The following is a 17,943-nucleotide window of genomic DNA, read 5'->3' as shown; positions in this document are numbered from 1 at the left end:
GCAGCTTTAATGCTGCTATACTGGCTCTAGATCTCAAATAGCAATTAAAAGAGAAAAGGCCATTTTAATCCCCTCCTTTTTAGCGGCACAGCCTAACACAGCGCCCGAGCTTTCCAACACCACCATAATCACCTCCTTTTCGTGTTCATCAATCACTGCTTGGCAGATCTGTTCCAGCTCCTCTCGATCCTCTAGCAGTTGAAGCTGCTTTTCTTTAACGATTTCAAGAGGCGTCTTTCCTTCTCCCTTCCACAATTCCTCGAACACCTGAAAATCACAATGAGTGGCGAAGGTCAGTTGCTGTACGTATCAATGTTATTTACATGCAAGTATTTTAATTACAGAGCTAAGTCAGATTTTAGTAGCAGCAAGAGCAGATTGTCTCAACATGAACAAGCCCAAGATTTAATCATGCGCTGTGCTGAAAGAGCTCTTGTGCCTTCCCTCCTTTTTTCGGCACCCTGAAATCAATCGAAGCCTTTTCACTCCCTGCACAGAGTGGTTGGGTGCTCTGCAGCCCGCCGCAGCACCAGGAGCTGCCTGCTAGCAGCGAGGATACTTGTTCCAAGAAGTTTGCCTGCTGCAGCCCCCATGTACCTTCTGTCCCTCCTTCGGGCAGCAGCACGTGCTGCTCACCGTTCTGAGCTCTGCCCCCTGCTGCGGGTGGGCCCAGTGGCAGGCACCACCGCCACCAGCGAGGCTGCTTCTCAGGCAGCACTCGCGCTCGTCTCACATTGTGCACAAGAAGTGCCTGAGCGCGGTGACAAAATGCATTTCCATGAGCGATGTCTCTGCACAGGAGCTGACGATTAGCTGACTGCTGTACCGAGTCCAATCCCAGGTAACTCATCTCATTACCAGCCCTCATCAGCAAGCTGTAATGAGGATACATATGACAAAGCAAAAGAGAAATGGTGCCGAGCCGATTCCGCGCAGCAGCTCCAGCCCACCTATGCATCACCTCCACGCACAGGGATGCGGGGTGAACCTAAGCCTCTGGAATAATTACTTCTTAATGCTGGTGTGTTCTCCTATGCCATAGCAGGGCTATTGCCCTGGAATAAACTTGAGAGAAGGGAACATTTATAAAAAAACAATTTCCTTGGGCAGTCATTTTCTGTATTCCCTTTGCTCTTATTTCAGAGCTGTGGGAGGAGAGAAAGAAAACCCTTATTAAAACAGCTGCTTGTGCTTCATCCTGCTCTGAAGATATAATTGTATGTTTGGGCCACTGCTGTGTACCAGTATGGAAATGGATGTCACGTCAAAATTTCAGCGCTAAACACTCAGTGTAGATGGAGGAGAGGCTGGGAAGGGGAAAGGAGAAAGGCCATTCAAACCGTGTGTTAAATAATTAGCAGGGCAGCAAGACAACTTAGGAAGAATGGAAGATGCGGGATGGTACTTTAAGTACCCCAGCCTTCAGTGTGGAAGACTTCTCCGATACGAAAGACCCGCGGTTAAGCAATTTTGTAGCCACAAGAGGTCTGTAAGAACCACGTGCTGACAATTCTTGTAAATAGAGATTTGTTTGCCAGCTGTACCCCAAAGCGTTCGATGGTATCTTGTCACAGTGCTGGAGACCCCGAGAGAGGGCAGCGACACAAAGCGCCTTGTTTTTCCCCTGTAAGAGGGCTGCAGGCAGATCACAACATTAAAGCTACCGATAAGCGGCCAGAGTTAGAACCACACTGAGTAAAGCTTTCAGCTGCTTACATCTAAACAAATCAATGCAGTGTATGATGCCTTCTGCAAGATCTTCCTTCCAGTGCAATAGAGTGCAAATCATTGTGGCAGCGCTACCTGCAACACCCCTAGAAACAAACACACCCGGCAGAGATCCACCCAGTCTGCAGCAGGTTGCGTTATTTTCTTTTTGCTGCACTCCATGGCCTAATTCCACGGCAGCCTCCACCTGCTCCTTCCTTCCCTGAGGGCCTCCCGAGGCACTGGGCTGGTGCAGCGCCCCTCAGAAGGAGCTCTGTCCTCTTTGTACAGCACAGCCCATGGCAAAACACCCCGGAGACCCCCAAGCACTGCACACATCAGAAGTTGGACAGTAAATATGCCCCATCACCATCCTGGAAAGAGGCAGATGTGATTTTTAGGACTGGTATGTATGCAAGCAAGACGTTACGTGCTGCGGGAGGAGAAAATCTGCGACAAACAAAATCTAAGCAGCCAAGCATGGCAGAGTTACCCAGGAGCAACTCATCCATCAGGCTGCCTTAGATCAGGGGGCAGGACAGCTTGACGGTCACGGCCACAGCTCTGCTTCCCCGCCTGTCCTCTGCCAAACATCTCCTGGCACGGAGAAAAGCTTGCCCGTTAGAAACCTTCACAGCGCCAGATTTTCCCTGTGGCATCTGCATCGCGTGTACTTTTCAATTTGGTAACAAGCATATCCACTCAGCTACCGGAGCAATAATGTTATCAAGGCCCCTGCTTGTTTACAGGTATGAAGGAAAGCAGAAAGAGATGTGGCCAAGTCCTGTCAAAGATGCACTTTAAAAAATGTGTTTCGCTACTTGGCAAAGAGTACAGATCTAAAGAAAGCAGTTTAAAAAATGATTTCAACTCATTTACACAAACTGTCTGCACCAGAACAGTGGGATCAAATTATGAGGTCTCCAGAGCCAAAACGAGAATCTCAGGCCTCATTTCCATTACTGAAATCTCAGTAGTTTCTACTATTGATTCTTGCCTGAGCGTGATTAGATTTTAATGATGTTCTGCTCTCTCTACCTACACCGGCATAGCAGCGAACCATTGGTCAAGACAAATTAATCAGGACTCACACGTCTGGCTGCCATGGGCATCATATCAAACATTTTGCAACTGGTGAAGATGCCAGCTGACTGCTGCGCCTGAGAACGGCTCCAACTGGAAACCCTACCCGCAGTCATTTCCTGCCAAAGGTGGGAGGGAAGCAGCAGGCAGCACCACTCGAGCCTGTCCTGTGGGCATCTCTCCTTGCCACTGATGGAAAGCCTTGATGCCTGGCAGTTGTCCCTCAGCCTCTGACAAAAGTGAGGGGCAGGCTGGGTCCAGTGCTCCAGATGGCGCAGCCATAATTGTCAAAGCAGATGGTTCTGTTTAGGTTTGTGTACTGTGCTCATTTTCCTGCTATCTACTTTAAAGCAGGGGTGCCAAGTGGGTGTGCTGAAGTTATTCCTATGTGGGTGACATATGCAACTGCATAAGCAAACAAGACCTGGGGGCTGCTCTGCTCCGTGCCCTGCTCCAGATCCCTGAAGAACAGGCAACAAGGGCTCCACGCTGAGCTGCTCCAGCAGGGCTCTCAGCAGCCAGGGCCACTTTCTGCTTTCCTGCCCCAGGATCCGTCCTCCTCCAACTCCGGAACACACAAGCGGGCCCTGATGCCACAGATGTACACCCTGCCAGCCCCAAAGTGAGGACTGAGGCCCCGTTGAGGCGTATTGCCCACCGGAGTGGTTCCAGCCCTGGGGAAGTTGCACCGGGACGTCCCGCCGTGGACTTCAAAGTGGAGCCTCAAGGCTCCCCTGGCCCAGGCCACACTCGCCCCACAGCCCTGCAGCGTGGGAGCTGCCCCCCTGCGCACAGGCATGCCAGACTGAAACCGCTTCGGAGACCTCTGGGCAGGATGCTATATTTGATGGCAAGTTGGGCGTGAGCTCCGTAATTACCTAAGTGTTAATTATGCAAGCACACAGTGCCCTTTCCTTGGCATATGCATCCTACCATACAATGTTCTGTGTCTATAATCAGCACTCTTGGCTTTTATCTGTCTGTGTTTCTAATGCCTCACACAGCAGAGACCGAACACAAACCTCTTAAAAAATTAAAACTTTTAACAGCTTCCTGCTGTGAGCCGTGTATGTGGATACACGTCTGCGTGCTCACCCCATCAAACCCTTCTATCATTTCTAGTTGGATCCGTCTCCACCGCTGCAATTCGTTCTCCCCCACCCCAAGTGCTGCAATTCATCTGCTGTTGTGTATATATAGCCCTTTCTGCCCTCGGGCCATCCAGTATCTCTGCCTACTGCTGAGAATTGTTATAAACATTTGTTATTCTTCTGACATCCAGGCAACCAAAATACTTTTCTAAATGCGGCAAGGTTCCTGCAGTTTGATAGCATCACTCAGTGATGGCAAACAGTACTGTTATTTCTCTGTGTCCAATTTCAGAACAGAGAGGACAACACGCACATTACAAGGAGTTTGTAATTAAACAAGAAAGGCATCTCTGAAATTCTTGACATTTCATAACCTGTCAGAAGTGCTGGCGTACAGATATATCACAAGGAAAAACCTCCAGCAGAAAAGCATTAGTACCCCGTTTCTACCTCCACAAGGAAGCTGAGAATTAAGAATGGAGTTCTGAAGCTCCTCTCTCAGACGCAGACTCCAAGCTGATGGGTGTCCCGTTACCCCACGGGCACACAACCACCCGGCATCCCAACGCGTTTCCTTTTAATGTTATGTTCTTTTTGAAGCTTTTACTTTTGCAATCTAAAATTTCCAAATGCACATGCCTGAAGTCAGGCACTTAGGTCTTGTATTTATGGTGCCTATAATAAGCCGCTGGCTATTCTGAGGAGCAGACCAACCACAAGCCCAGCTTAATTAAGAAGCACAAGAAACCCCCCCCAAACCAGGAGGTTTAAGTGTCTCCAAGTAGGGTAAAGAGCCACATTTGCAACTGTTACTCTTGGTTTATAACCATGCAAAAGGTGCACTGCTCTCTGTACCGTTCCAAAGTTGTTCTTGGACTCCATTTGTGCTAAAAAAGCGGAAGCCAGCCCTGTGTATTCCAGTGTTAAACTCTTGAAAGCACACAAAGCAAACTAAATATCTTTATTAGCAATTTTGCTGATCACCTGAGAACAAACGGCCATCTGATGTATTTATGTAAAGGCCAATCACTACCTGAAAGAACAACACATTCCACAAACAACGTGAGATGAATGGCAGTTATTCCCTTTCACAAAAGGGCTCCGAATTTTGTCTATATACACTCAGACGTCACAGTACCCATCATAAGCAGTTCATAACTTAAGATGAATGTGCCAAGTGCTGATTTTTCTAACTGTCCTGACAGGGGGAAAACTGGCTTTACAGACAGCTCTTGCTTGAGACGCCAATAACAACACTTGCTCAAAGAAGCTGGGATAAAAGAGGCCAGAAGTCTCCATGTTTCACTCACAGAGTATGCCAGATCAGACTTTTTTTTTTTTCTTCTTTTTCTTTTTGTGACTACAATCAGGTAATTATATCCATTTCCATATGCTAATACTTGGGAATGTAGACCCTAGTATCCCTTAGCACACAGTAGCTGATACTCCCAGCTTAACTGCAAGTCAGGGATTAGTTCCCACTGACCTTTCACTCAGGTCTGACTCAAACTACCAAATTGAGATCTGTGCCCGGTCTGTTCAGAAGCAGAACTTACTTAACTGACTGCAGTTCACATGTTGAAAATGTACTCTTTGGTTTGTGCTTCCTTCTAACGCTGAATATGCAAATATATCTGTAAGATTATATACACGAGGTATTTTCATCCGTTATATGTATACAGTGTAGATGCTAGATTTATCCTTCATCAACACTCTGAATAATTTCCTTTTAAACAAGCAGTGTACTGATACACACTGAATATAAAGTAGCTATGCAAATGGACTAAGTGCCCACAGATTCAAAATAAAATTACAGTAAAATCAAAAAGGTACTCACCTGCTTTGCTGCTGAAGCAGAAATTTCTTTTTTTTCGAGAAGATTCAGAAGGTCAGCTAGGAGAACAGAACTGATTGGGCTATGGAAAAAGGGGCAAGAGTTACCTCAGAGAAAAGGATACGTAATATATCTAGGCTACTGATGCTTGCCTAAACATCACACCATTTAACATGACAAGCTAGTATTTTTTCCCATGATACACTATATTCAGCTTTGGTATTGATTGCCTGATTATGCCTTAACATTGTCATATTCCAGAGAAGGAAGGCACTGATTACTACTCTTAACTACATAGTCCTCTTCTCTGGAAGGCATTTGGTTAGCTTCATTCATCATGACAGTGTCAAGGCCTAAGTAGCACTGCCTAGGCTAGCAAACTTCACAGATAATAACTAAAGCAGAAGTGAGCAACAGAGTGACATGATACTATTCTTGGTACATGAGAAAAGGAGCAATTTTGTTTCACCATTGTAGTAATTGAGAAGCCTGACCTTTCCTTCACTGTACAGGAATGTTGTTTTAAGTAACTCAGCAGGTCATTTAAAATCCAGCCGATGACTTTCTTTGGCTTCATCTGGGTCTGTTTTACTACATTTTCAAAGAATTCTGTTAATCCGTCTTCATTCTGTTAAAAGAAAAATTAAATGCATCAAAGAGATACTGAAGTGCAAACATGATTAGTTACACAATTATATTCAGAGTATAAATACTCAATCCTAAAGTAAATTGGTTTTGTGAATTCATTTCAAAGCCACAAGACTTTTGAGTAATTTTATTAACAAAACAGTAAGCAAAGTATGTTGTCTAGAATGCATACATATAGCTTGTATGTCAACCTGTCTGTTTTAATGTAACTTCCAAGAACCGAGTTATCTTTTTTCTCTGAAATCCTCCCTAAAATTATCATTTGGAGAGAACCTCTCATCTCCTTTGTTCTACATACATACGATGCCAGAAAATATAATGCTCAATAAAATGCTCCACATGCTGTCATGCTGTCTGTTACCAAGAAGACTTTGCCTGAAACTGTCTACAGATACTTCACTTTTCATCTTGCAATCACTTCTTCTTATTTTGGATCGATGGAGTAAGATTGGCTTGTATTCACCCTTGAATGATACGGAAAGGTCATACTGTAAGGAGTGGGGTTTTATTTTTCTAGTTTCTAGCTTTCACAGAAGCTATGTAAGGCTTCACACGGCACCCTAAGTGCTCAGAAGGTATGACAGTAAGGGATTCAGTTTATAGTATAAGTGAAATCTGAGCCTGTTTTTAGAAGAACAGACACTGCACAGTCTGTTGAATGCTGTGCTGCTCGACATCAAGGCAGTGATGGATCTTTAACTATAGCACAGAACTTATTAGGTCTACTAAAGGCTTGTAGCGCTCCTTTTCAAGGAGGAATCCAAATCCAGCGTGCTACTGGACTTCTGCAGTGTTTGGCATAACTGCACAGGAGGACATGCCAGCTCTGAGAAGTTGTCAGAGGTAACAGTTTAGAGGCAGCCACTGAGTTATTCTCAGTACACTGTCATCACAGCAGAAACATTTTCCAAGCACATAGTGATAGCAGACAGATCTCTGCGAACACTTCTGAGCAAAAAGAGTCCAGGTACATGCTAAACCAAACCTGACTTTTCCACCCAAACTCACCCCTGTCAAAACTGTCTCTTTTGCCCTTGTTTTTATAGATAACTTATCACCATAGCAATACAAAAAATTTGGACTTTCCACCTTGAAAATTTCAGAATGTAAACTTCTACCATCTCTGGATACCACATTCGTTAGTAATGACGTATGGCTTTTAGGGAGGTTGCAATGTACCGCTCTCTATTCAGTAAAACAGATTAAAACCTACTTAGAATAATGGATTGAAGTGCTGTAAAACTGGTGGGACAGAAATCAGACCCTTCCCCTTTACCTTGAGACCATGAACAAAGAAAGAATCGAAGTTCTCAGCCTCAGTAAGTCACTAAGGACTTCTGTGGAGTGGATCCGGTAACTCCCAAAACTTATCTGATACACAGACACAAACTTCCTTTCTTGACCTATGTTCTTACAAATTTAACTAGCAGTTACTTAGCGATACAAAATGCAAAATCCAAGGTTAAATACATTAGAACAAATTTTGCTTAAAGACAAAAAAATAAAAAACAAAAAAGCTCAAACATCAGAGGAGTGATATAATTATCAAAGTCTAATAAACGATTAAAAACTAGGCATGTGTGAAGTGGAATTACTAAAATGATAAACTACTAAATACTGCACTCTTCCTAATTCACCCCAGGATTCATTAGCACAAACACACACCTATTATTTAAATAGCAGACTCCCTTACACAGAAGCACCTGTCCAATTTAGGTAGGAAGAAGTGAGTATGTATAAATGTTGGTTTTTGTTATTGTTGTTTTTTATACATGTGCTGCAGAAGGTTTTACAAACACTCCAGGCAGAGTAGTCTAGCTACAACATTATGCACACAAAAACAATGTCTGCAGACGCCACATGTCTCAATGAAGGCTACACAGCTCAGATGCAGCATGTCCAACACTTTTATCACGTATATGATGGAGAGCATATCTCTAGCAGTGGGCTTATTCAGATTTCTGGATATCAACAGCCTGGCTGGAGTTACAGCTCTGATGCTGCTGCCAGACCTTTGAAAATCAAGGACAAACATACACAGCCTTCAAATTTTAATCAGATGATTTCCAAGCAGTAAGAGGAGAAAAGCCCAGGAATACTCTGAGAGATAGACTTACACATGCTACCAGGCACTGAACCCTATACCTACCGACTACTTGTGCACATAGAACTGGATATATTCCCCCAAATTCCTTGGCCCTTCTTTATTTTTTTAAAAGTGACTATAATTTTCTGTAGCCAAAAAGAAGGAAAACCCAGCAATGCCAGATTGAATTGAATAAGGCAGAATGTCAAAACGTCAAAATGACAGTTAGAAATGAAATGATTTCCTTATTTTCTTGCCATATAAAGAAGGAATAGCTTGATTAACTTTAATTTCTAGATACCATACTACTTGAACTTGACTTTAATTTGCTGTGCATTTTGGTCAACTTTTGTCATGCCAAACTCACCCCAACTACCAAATTCATTTTGATGACTTCTCCTCAGAAGACGTAGTTAATCTTAGAGAAAAATAATCAGGGGGCAGCTCTGATACACTGAGCTCTACTATCCATCATTTCACTTCTAAAACAAACAAAAAAACTTCAGTGAAATCTTAACTTAGCTACTTCCCTAATAATTTGTCATCACAATTTTCTGTGTGCTGTCTGCACACACTAGGCATTTCTGCTTCTGTATTTCTACACCGTGGCTTAAAACATCATAAAGAGTTAACGTACACACACACACACAGACCTGTCCCTTGTGATAGATCTGAGCTGAAAACCACTGCAAGCTCTAATGTTCTGGTTCACAGGAATGCTGTCTCACTTAATTCTGAGTAACATATTTTATGCTTCTTAGAAGGAAAACCAGAATTCTGGAATTGCAGCACCATGCTTGTGATTGAGGCCCACTTGGGGGCTCCCATTATGCACAAAATATGTTGTAACTTATTCATCAGAATCTCACTGGCGTGAAATATGAACTCAACCAGATGCAAATTTATTTTTGAAATATGGTTTCACACCACCATTTAATAGTACACGTCAAAATCTAGGGGTGGAGTGATTCCAGATGCTTTTAAAACAAGTTTAAAACAATATGCTACTTTACAGAACGCCATGGGTGTCATCTGCAGAGACATTGGCTCTGTAATGCAAACTTGTGCTTTTAAAGACCAATAATGTTTCCTGAAGAACTGAAGGAGAAAACCACATCAGTGTTCACAAATGTCATTTTCTGCTTTCTTCTTCCCATTTTCGCCATCACAGCTCCCACAATAACCAACTATGAGGTAACTACTGCCGCAAAAATGTGCAAGACTGTCAGGGGGAAAAAAGCAGAAAATGTACTCTGTTAAAGCAGCAAGAAGAGCAGTCAAAGAAAGACAGTTCAAACTTCTTTATGGCTTCTTATAAAATGCTTTAAATTCTAAAAAGAAGCATAAATTCACCTGCACACCAAAGTGTATGAGGGTGGCATGCTGTAAACAAAATTGTCAAGAACTACTTTTTCAGCATCCCATTTTGACCGTTTAATGGATTCACAAATGTAATTGTTCCAGCAAACGAATGACCCCAAGCCCAAGTGGAACTGCTGCTTTTATCTGAGTAAGCAGAGGAACAGTAAATGTATACAAAGACTTGAAATTCAGATGAGAAAGGAAATGATCAGACTTTTTTTATTTTTCTATTGCTGTACTGTGACAGCCAATCTATTTTTCAGTTGGACTTCAGCATGGTCTTTGAAAACAAAGCATCACATTTATATCTATGCCAATGCATCTTATTTTTTTTGCCCCTACAGGAAGCAAGGCAAAAATATTATACTACCATAACTGACCAAGTTCTCAGAGATCCTTCTTGATAGAAGAACAGTATTCGACAGCCTAACAGTTTACACAGCAAAGTAGGAACTGCATGCAGAAATTGAATACCCAAATACCACTCAGTCTATCCAGCCCAAAAAATTGTATGTTTACAAATAAGAAGGATTTTGCATGAAGAAAATCAAACTTCACTTATTTTTGTCATTTGTACAAAACTATGAAAAATCTAGCAGTTTACACTTAGGAAATCTCAGGCAAAGATATTAACAGCCAAAGCTCTCCTTCCATTTCAGTTCATCTTGCAATTAGGCAATGCTAGAGACTTACATTCTCAATACTGCAGTGCGTACAGGCAGTTATCGTATATAAGAATAAAGCTCATGAAGTGAGCTCAGAAACTAACTTGCATTCTGAGGTACAGTATTGTTTTATTATAACTTTTTTTTTTTTTTTTTTGCGTTTTCGCTAACAAGTTGGCGCAGAACAGAGATTTTGCATTTTAGAGTCATCCCTCTACCACTGCCATTTATTTAATGAGCACTCCTGGGCGCTCTAACCTGAAAGAATGCTCATTAGATTGTGCATCTGGCCCTATCAGCAATCTTCTGTAACTTCTGATGTAAGCTTAATACAGCAATGGACATACCATTTTCAGATGAATTAAGGTTAACTAGTCTCCCAGTGAACAGGCAAGCAACTTTTATGGAGAGTATACATGCTGACATTCTAATGCACAATAAAAGAAGACCCACAATGAAGAATGTGTTCACTTCATGCATTCAAATGGTTGCATTATCTTATTACAAGCTGTATCCCAAAATTCAGCTTGGAGCTCATTAATTATCTTATACGCTGCAAAAAGGAAAAAGCTAAGAGAGAAAAAGCAAAGGCAATAGCAGATTTCAGAGAATGGCTGGAAAGAAAGGGGAGCTGGTCAGGCAAATCCATAGGGTTAGTTACTAGAGATGACAGAAACCACACAGCAGAGGCCATCAATACCAGCAAGATTGAAGAAGTAGGTTGATGCCAAGGGAAAGGAGTGGGTGTACTGAGTCTGGCTGGGATGAAGTTAATTTTCTTCATAGCAGGCCATAGGGGGTTGTGTTCTGGATTTGTGACTATAACAGTGCTGGTAACGCACCGGTGTTTTGGCTACTGCTGAGCTGTACTTGCACAGCATAAAGGCTTTCTCTTTTCCCGCTATACTCCTGCAGGGAGCAGGCTAGGGGCAGGCAAGAACAGCCAGCCTAAATTGACTGCAGGGATATTACCTGCCATATGCCATGCTCAGCAAGAAAAACTGAGGGCAAAGGGTTTGGGATGAGGCACTCTGAGACTAGATGGGCATCAGACTACTTGTGGGAGGTGATAAGTGATTGCTCTTGCATTACTTCTGTTTTTATCTTCCTCCTTCTTTGACTTCTTTAAGTGTTACATCTATCTCCACCCATAAGTTCTTTTGCTTTTGCTCTTCTTACTCTCTCCCCCATCCCACTGGTTGGGGGAATGAGCAAGCAACTGCATGGTGCTTAGCAGCTGATCAAGGTCAACCCACCAGAATGGGGGAGAAGAATAAAAAACAACAGAAAAAAGGGTGTGCAGAGACCTACTTCCTCTTCTGAGCTCCTTTTATTTTAATGTGCAAGATAAAATGCACACTTGGACAGGAATACTGCCTGCTAAATCACATTGTGCAATTTACACAATGAAACAGAAAGGTAAGATACTACAGACACTTCTCAGTCACTGCAGCCTCATCACTACGATGAGACTTACAACATATCTGCCTACCAAGCAGTAGCCCACTAAAATGGCACACCAGCACAAAAGCAGATTTCCTAACATCTTTCTTCAGACGAAGTAACTATGTTTTCTGTAGAAACAGATTCTATAAAGGTGTATTAAAATATACACAGTATACACAGCACAAGTGTATTAAAGACACACGAAGAAGGGTTATTAGGTAGTTATGTGCACTGCTCTCCCTGCACTTACAGCCAAAGGAAAGGAACTCCTCCAGAGGACAATTTAAAGTACTTACGGTTATACTCTGAATCTTACCATGAAGTTGTTTTCCTTCTGTCGCCACTAATCACAGAGGTAACCAAAGCAGAACCCTGTCCTAGCTTAGCTGGCTATGTGAAATGTCTAAACTTGGGTGGCTATACTAACCCACCACAAAGTTTTCATTGCCAAAACAAGATGATGCAATTTGTATTTAAGAAGCCTTAAGTCCTTTAGATTAATTTTGGAAGTTATGAGATTTTGTTGTCTTTTCATTATTTACATCCACATTTGGCACATCCTTTCTTTCACATCCCCTCTTCTCAACATGTCCCTGGTAAACTGCATTGTGAGGTCAACGTTGATGTTGTAAAGCCATTTTGTTTATTTACCTAAGTCAATTTTTTAATTTTTTTTTTTCTAAAGAGTATGGAAACTGGGGCACATGAAGCTGAAAGATTTAAACTATGGGTTTTCCATCTGCAGTCAGGAAAGCATGTCCATTAATTTGTTAAACACTGACACCGTGCCCAGACTCATACCAGACCCAAAGACAAGAAGAACATGCAATTGCAGACAAGGATTTCTCAGCAGGAAGTTGTACATTTGTGGCAGTAAGTCACTAGTTTGTCCATGTGTAGACAGACAAGATCAATATTAAATAATAGTTATTTGACTGCACCTTGCATGAGAAATGCTTTTTCTAGTAGCTCTGTGCAAGGTTTCTTTTCCCCCTACTATTCTATTCATATGGCTCCAAGGTACAAAGTAGGCAACGAACTGGACAAATTTCCAACCAAAAAAAATCCATGAGAACTGATAGCTGGTTAATAATGACATTTGTAAATGTTTTTAAAAACAATGGAGCTTTGAAGTTGCTAGGTTTATTTTCGCACTTGATCAATAGACCTACCACTAAGGTGAAGCTGTGTTCAGGAAGAATCCCATACAGCTCAACAAGCTTTGCTCTCTTCGCACTGGGGAGGTCAGGAAGTCTTTCATGAATCCAATCAATATTTACCACTTGCTGATGGTTCACATTAGCTGGCAAAGATTTAGTATCATATAGAATCAATGGAGGAAGATTTGGCTCTGGCATGAACCTAGAGAAAATGAAGAAAAACTTCCTTAGAATTATTTTTAGTCCAAAAGCTAAGCAACAAGAAAAAAAAAAAAAAGACAAGTTTAAGCTCACCTGGAAATTGTACTACTATTTTAACAAAATAAAACATTAAAAAATAATTACTTGGTATACTAATGGTAAGTACTAAGAGATCAGTCCCTGAACTGCTGCAAAGTCCCTATTCTCTATAAGTATTTGCCACTGATTGTCAAAGTCAATGTTTAAAAAGGAGTAATTAAAACACTTCTGCACTCAAAATAATATTATTAGTAACAATGACAATGATAGCTATGGAAACAACGTATTCAACCTTTTGGCATCAAGCATGAATTGTAGATCTGGGCAAAAAGACTGCAGTGGACTGGCAGGAAGAAACCCAGATTGAGAGCCAACTGCCAGGAGTGATCTGGGCAGGTTGCGACCTTTTGCATACTAACTTCAAAAATCTAGATGAAATCCCGTGCTGTTCTAAAAGCAAAGTCACTGTGCTCAGCCGGGTGCCACCACTGAACAAAAGGCTCCCTTAAAGAGAAGGCCATTTCAAACCAGTGGAATAACTGCAATTGAAGCAGAAACTTCATTGTTAGATGATCAAATGAGGGGTTCAAAAATTTCAGAATAAAGGACATTGGACAACCTCTATAATTTTTTATTTCAAATCTGCCTAACCACATATCTCACATCTGATGTATATTTGCAAGAAGTAAATTATAAAAATCTGAGAAAACACAGTTTAATATTGGCCACAATCTTAGCACTAATAGTAATCTTTCCAGTCTTTATTTGAAGTATATTGGACTCACCAGTTTTGCCAAGGTTTGCGTGAATTTTCTTTTGCATTTGTTCTTATTCTTGTTAAATTAGTTGTGTTATTAGTCTTGTTAAATAAGCCAGCCCCTACCACATTAAGGAATTCTTAAATGATCACTGCCATTTCTGCTGCATTTCTACAAATGCTAATTGGAAAAGCAGATTTAATTTAAACTTTGTGGGATATTTTCAAAATCCTTGCTGTGCTTCAATGAGAATATATGCAGGTTTAACAGGAATACAGATAGGGCAGAGCTAAGAAGCTCTGAAAATTCTCCTGCAGAACTACAATTTTCCAGCCAAGAAGTGAACTCTGGCAGTAACAGGAAGACTGTCCTAGGATGCAAAGCCAGGGAACTCCTGGGTGGATCAGCATTAAGAAGACCCTAGGCAGGGGAGGATGCAGGCAGGCACAGAGCAGGAGAAGAGGAGCCCAAAGCCCTCAGTAATCACTGAGCTGCATAACCAGCAGCATTGTCTGATCATCTCATCCAGACACTACTGTGATTACCTCCTGTGCTAGGGCACGCAGAGGTTATGCTGCTGCTTTGCAGTGCTGCCCCAGCTCCCAGCAGCACTGCTTCCTGCCAGGAGTCATGCCTTAGTCCCTCACCCTCCAGCTCGATCCTTCCCAGCTGGCTGTTTGTGGCTTGACTGTGCTGCACTGACTTTGCCGAGAGTAGATGAAAGAGTGCTCACATGAATCATGCTAGCAATCAAACTGCGATGGCTGTCATCTCACACTGGTGGAAAGCAAGAGGTACTTAGCAGGGTAACAACCTCAATAGGGCTACACAGATCTTAAGGTAGAAACCTGCCTATGTACACTGACACTCTTCAGCAGTAGTTAGGATTTTCAAATAGTGTCTTAAACAGAATTTAAGCGTGAAGAGGCAGGGCCTGCTATCTGAAAATCATTTCCCTCAGTATTTATTTAAAGCAGGAACAATTCTTAACTCAGAATATTCTTACATTTAATGTCAGACATTCTTAATAATACATGTGTACTGGCCACAAAGCAAACCTTCAATTTATCCACTTGGAGCGAAGGTAATCCAGCTTAGTTTTTGGGAAAGATCTATGGGATTTAGCAAAGATCAGAGAGTTCTAGATCTGAACTTCTCAGAAATAAACTGATTTTGATAGGTCTCTTTCCCTTCCAGTGGAAGGTCTACACTCGCCATACTAACTTTACAGACTCATTACATTGACTACGCTTAGCATATTAAATAAGTTTTCAGTTCTTGAAACATTAATTTATTGAAAAAAAAATACCGATAATCCTGCATTCCTTCTTTGTCTCTCATTGGTACAGTGCACCTAAAATAAAACACAACAGGTAAGATGTGAGAAGTGGTACAACACAGAATCAGTTTTCTGGAAAAAAACAAAACAAAACAAAACATCACCTTGTGAAGATCAGGAGAACTTCTTAAAGCCACTTCAAAGAAAATGTGTGTGAACTCCCTGACACTGCTTGATGTAACACACAGGGGTGTTTTTTTTGTTTGTTTGCTTGTTTTTATCAACAGATTGTGTTAAAGCCTCAGCTTTATGAGGAATTAATTACTACCTGCAATGAAACTATGCTTGTGAATTTTGACTTTAGAAGAAAGAAGTTGAGCATTACCATGCTATCTCCCCTGATCAGTTCACTGGGTATCCCTAGCACTCTAAATGTATTATTCCTGATATTCCTCCAAAATAAAAACTCACCCAAGCTTGGAATCAAAGGCTCTTGTTTCATTCAGAATTGTTCCTCCATTTTCCAGTTCTTCAATTTGCCTCTGTATTTCATAGTCTGACAGAAACAAAAGAAAAAAAATAAGCTTGTTATACTGCACTATTAGCTTTTATACATTCTGCTATTTCACTGCTATGCAATAATGGAAAAGTTTGTTGATTTAACCTTAATGAAATCAACAGCAGTAGTTACAGACAGAATTATTAGTCACTGCCTTTCTCTCTAGCACTGTTTCTTTCCTTGCATGTTTTCCTCATCTTCTTTCATTTCCTTCAAGTAGAAAACATTTTCTCCCAGGCACTGCAGCCAAGCCATACATTCCTAGTGACCTTCCTCTCACCCAGTAGAGTATTTAGAACAAGAATTCTCATATCGCCCTTGCCAGTTTTATTTTGGGGATGTAACGATCATCTTTTCTTGCTCATACCCAAGCTGCATCTGAACTTCACACACACCATCTACTGTACTCAGTGGAAAGCAATCATCTACACTGGACGACACGGAGCTACTGCTAACATATTTCAGAGCCAAACACTCTAAGCACTGAATCATCTGCTTTGTTCTTCTTACAGGCAGAGGGATAAAAGTTAAAACTGCAGACTAACACGGCTGCTATCCCCAGAGTGCCCCATAGGTCCACTGGCAGCGTCTCGGTCACTGTGACGGGGGTGAGCTGGGTCCAGGGTCCATCCAGGGAGTTCAGTCAGAAGCAGCAGGAGATGAGGCCAGCCACAGGACTGGGAACAAGACTACAGCACGGGTCCAAGGTCCATCAGGAGACAGGACTGGAAACTCACACACCTGTGACATTGCTTAGGCAAAGTCTGAAGGCCCCAGCCCGGGCTTAAATGGGACTCCTGCACCAGGGGCAAGACACATGGATGGGATGCCCAGACAAAGCTAGTCAAGGCATTTAAGGCCGATTAGTGTACTCTGGAGCTTGGCATATTTCATTTACTGAGACCTCCTAAAATATCTACAATGCTCCAGTAACAAAGGAACCATTTACCTATTGCTTTTGCCAGGAATCGTATGCTATTGATATTCTTCACCTCCGTCCTCACTCCGTAAGGCTCTCCAGGATGATGCACAGAAACATTGGCATCCACTCTCAGCTGACCCTCTGTAAAAGGAAACTTCATCAACAGAATAGTCTGCCCTGTAACCTAGAGTCAAAAACAAACGAACTTGGCATGCATTAATAAACTGCATGTTACATGTAGAACATTAATAGCCGACTTCCGTATGATCAGAAATGGGTAACAACCACCTCATAATAGCTTTCTGTTTGTGATTCCATTTTAAGCTTCTGCCTCCAATCATTCATAATTTTCCGAGAATACAATTTTATATATATGTATTTTATTTTTTTTTTAGTATTATTGCTAATAATTCCTCTCCAAGAAAACTGTATGGCACAATGCAGGGCAGGTCATCTAGATCAGTACAGCAAAAAGAGCTTCTGACTCACAGCTCTTAAATAAAGGGCAGAATTATACAAGCAGTTTAAAGCAGTAGACTGTGAGTTCCATTCCACTAAAAACAGCACCAAAACTTTGGAATTACAACTTGATGGATATATACTACTCTAGCGTGGAACACAAGAACTTGCAGTTACGTTGAACAGATTTACTTAGGTGTCCTTGGAAGTCTGCAGCCCAAAGACAAAATGTCAGAAGTGGTGGATTTTTTGTAATTTTCTTCCTCTCCTTCAAGAAACTGCAATCTTTTCCCTCCCCAGATTTCCCTACCTGCCAGAAACACTGAAACTGAATACAAAGTTACATATAAAAGCATCGTACAATTTTAGTCCAAAATGGGCTAATGTTCTCAGAGATCTTTGATGACTCAACTTCAAGTAAATAGGACTTTCATCTTTCTAAGTTTTCTCCCCTAAAGACATCACTTCTAAGAAGAGAAGGTTTGCCATAGTTATTCAACTGGTGGGAAAAAAACAAACAGGAAAGGTTATATTATAATGACTTAACATTTTTTCCCATATTGCACAGTGAATGTCTATGGCCTTCATCTTTGGTTTTTAAATTTTAATACAGATAAAAAGAAAAACAAAACAAAGCAAAACCA

The 17,943-nt window shown here is 41.6% G+C and overlaps 1 protein-coding gene across 1 annotated transcript in view; it reads right to left on the bottom strand.

The window, feature by feature from the left end:
• GATB (glutamyl-tRNA amidotransferase subunit B) overlaps positions 1-17,943 on the bottom strand; it is a 43,777-nt gene that overhangs the window by 3,522 nt on the left and 22,312 nt on the right. Inside the window, exons 6-12 of the mRNA XM_082759448.1 lie at positions 16,868-16,981; positions 15,831-15,915; positions 15,390-15,434; positions 13,095-13,284; positions 6,210-6,343; positions 5,719-5,797; positions 133-267 (exon numbers count right to left, since the gene is read on the bottom strand). Of these exons, the coding sequence (XP_082615574.1) occupies positions 133-267; positions 5,719-5,797; positions 6,210-6,343; positions 13,095-13,284; positions 15,390-15,434; positions 15,831-15,915; positions 16,868-16,981 (782 nt within the window). The remainder of the gene's footprint in view (positions 1-132; positions 268-5,718; positions 5,798-6,209; positions 6,344-13,094; positions 13,285-15,389; positions 15,435-15,830; positions 15,916-16,867; positions 16,982-17,943) is intronic.

Source organism: Aythya marila (assembly GCF_965140915.1).
Source record: "Aythya marila genome assembly, chromosome: 4".
Taxonomy (NCBI): domain Eukaryota; kingdom Metazoa; phylum Chordata; class Aves; order Anseriformes; family Anatidae; genus Aythya; species Aythya marila.
The sequence above is the reverse complement of the archived record's forward strand: the minus strand, read 5'-3'. Positions and strand labels throughout refer to the sequence as shown.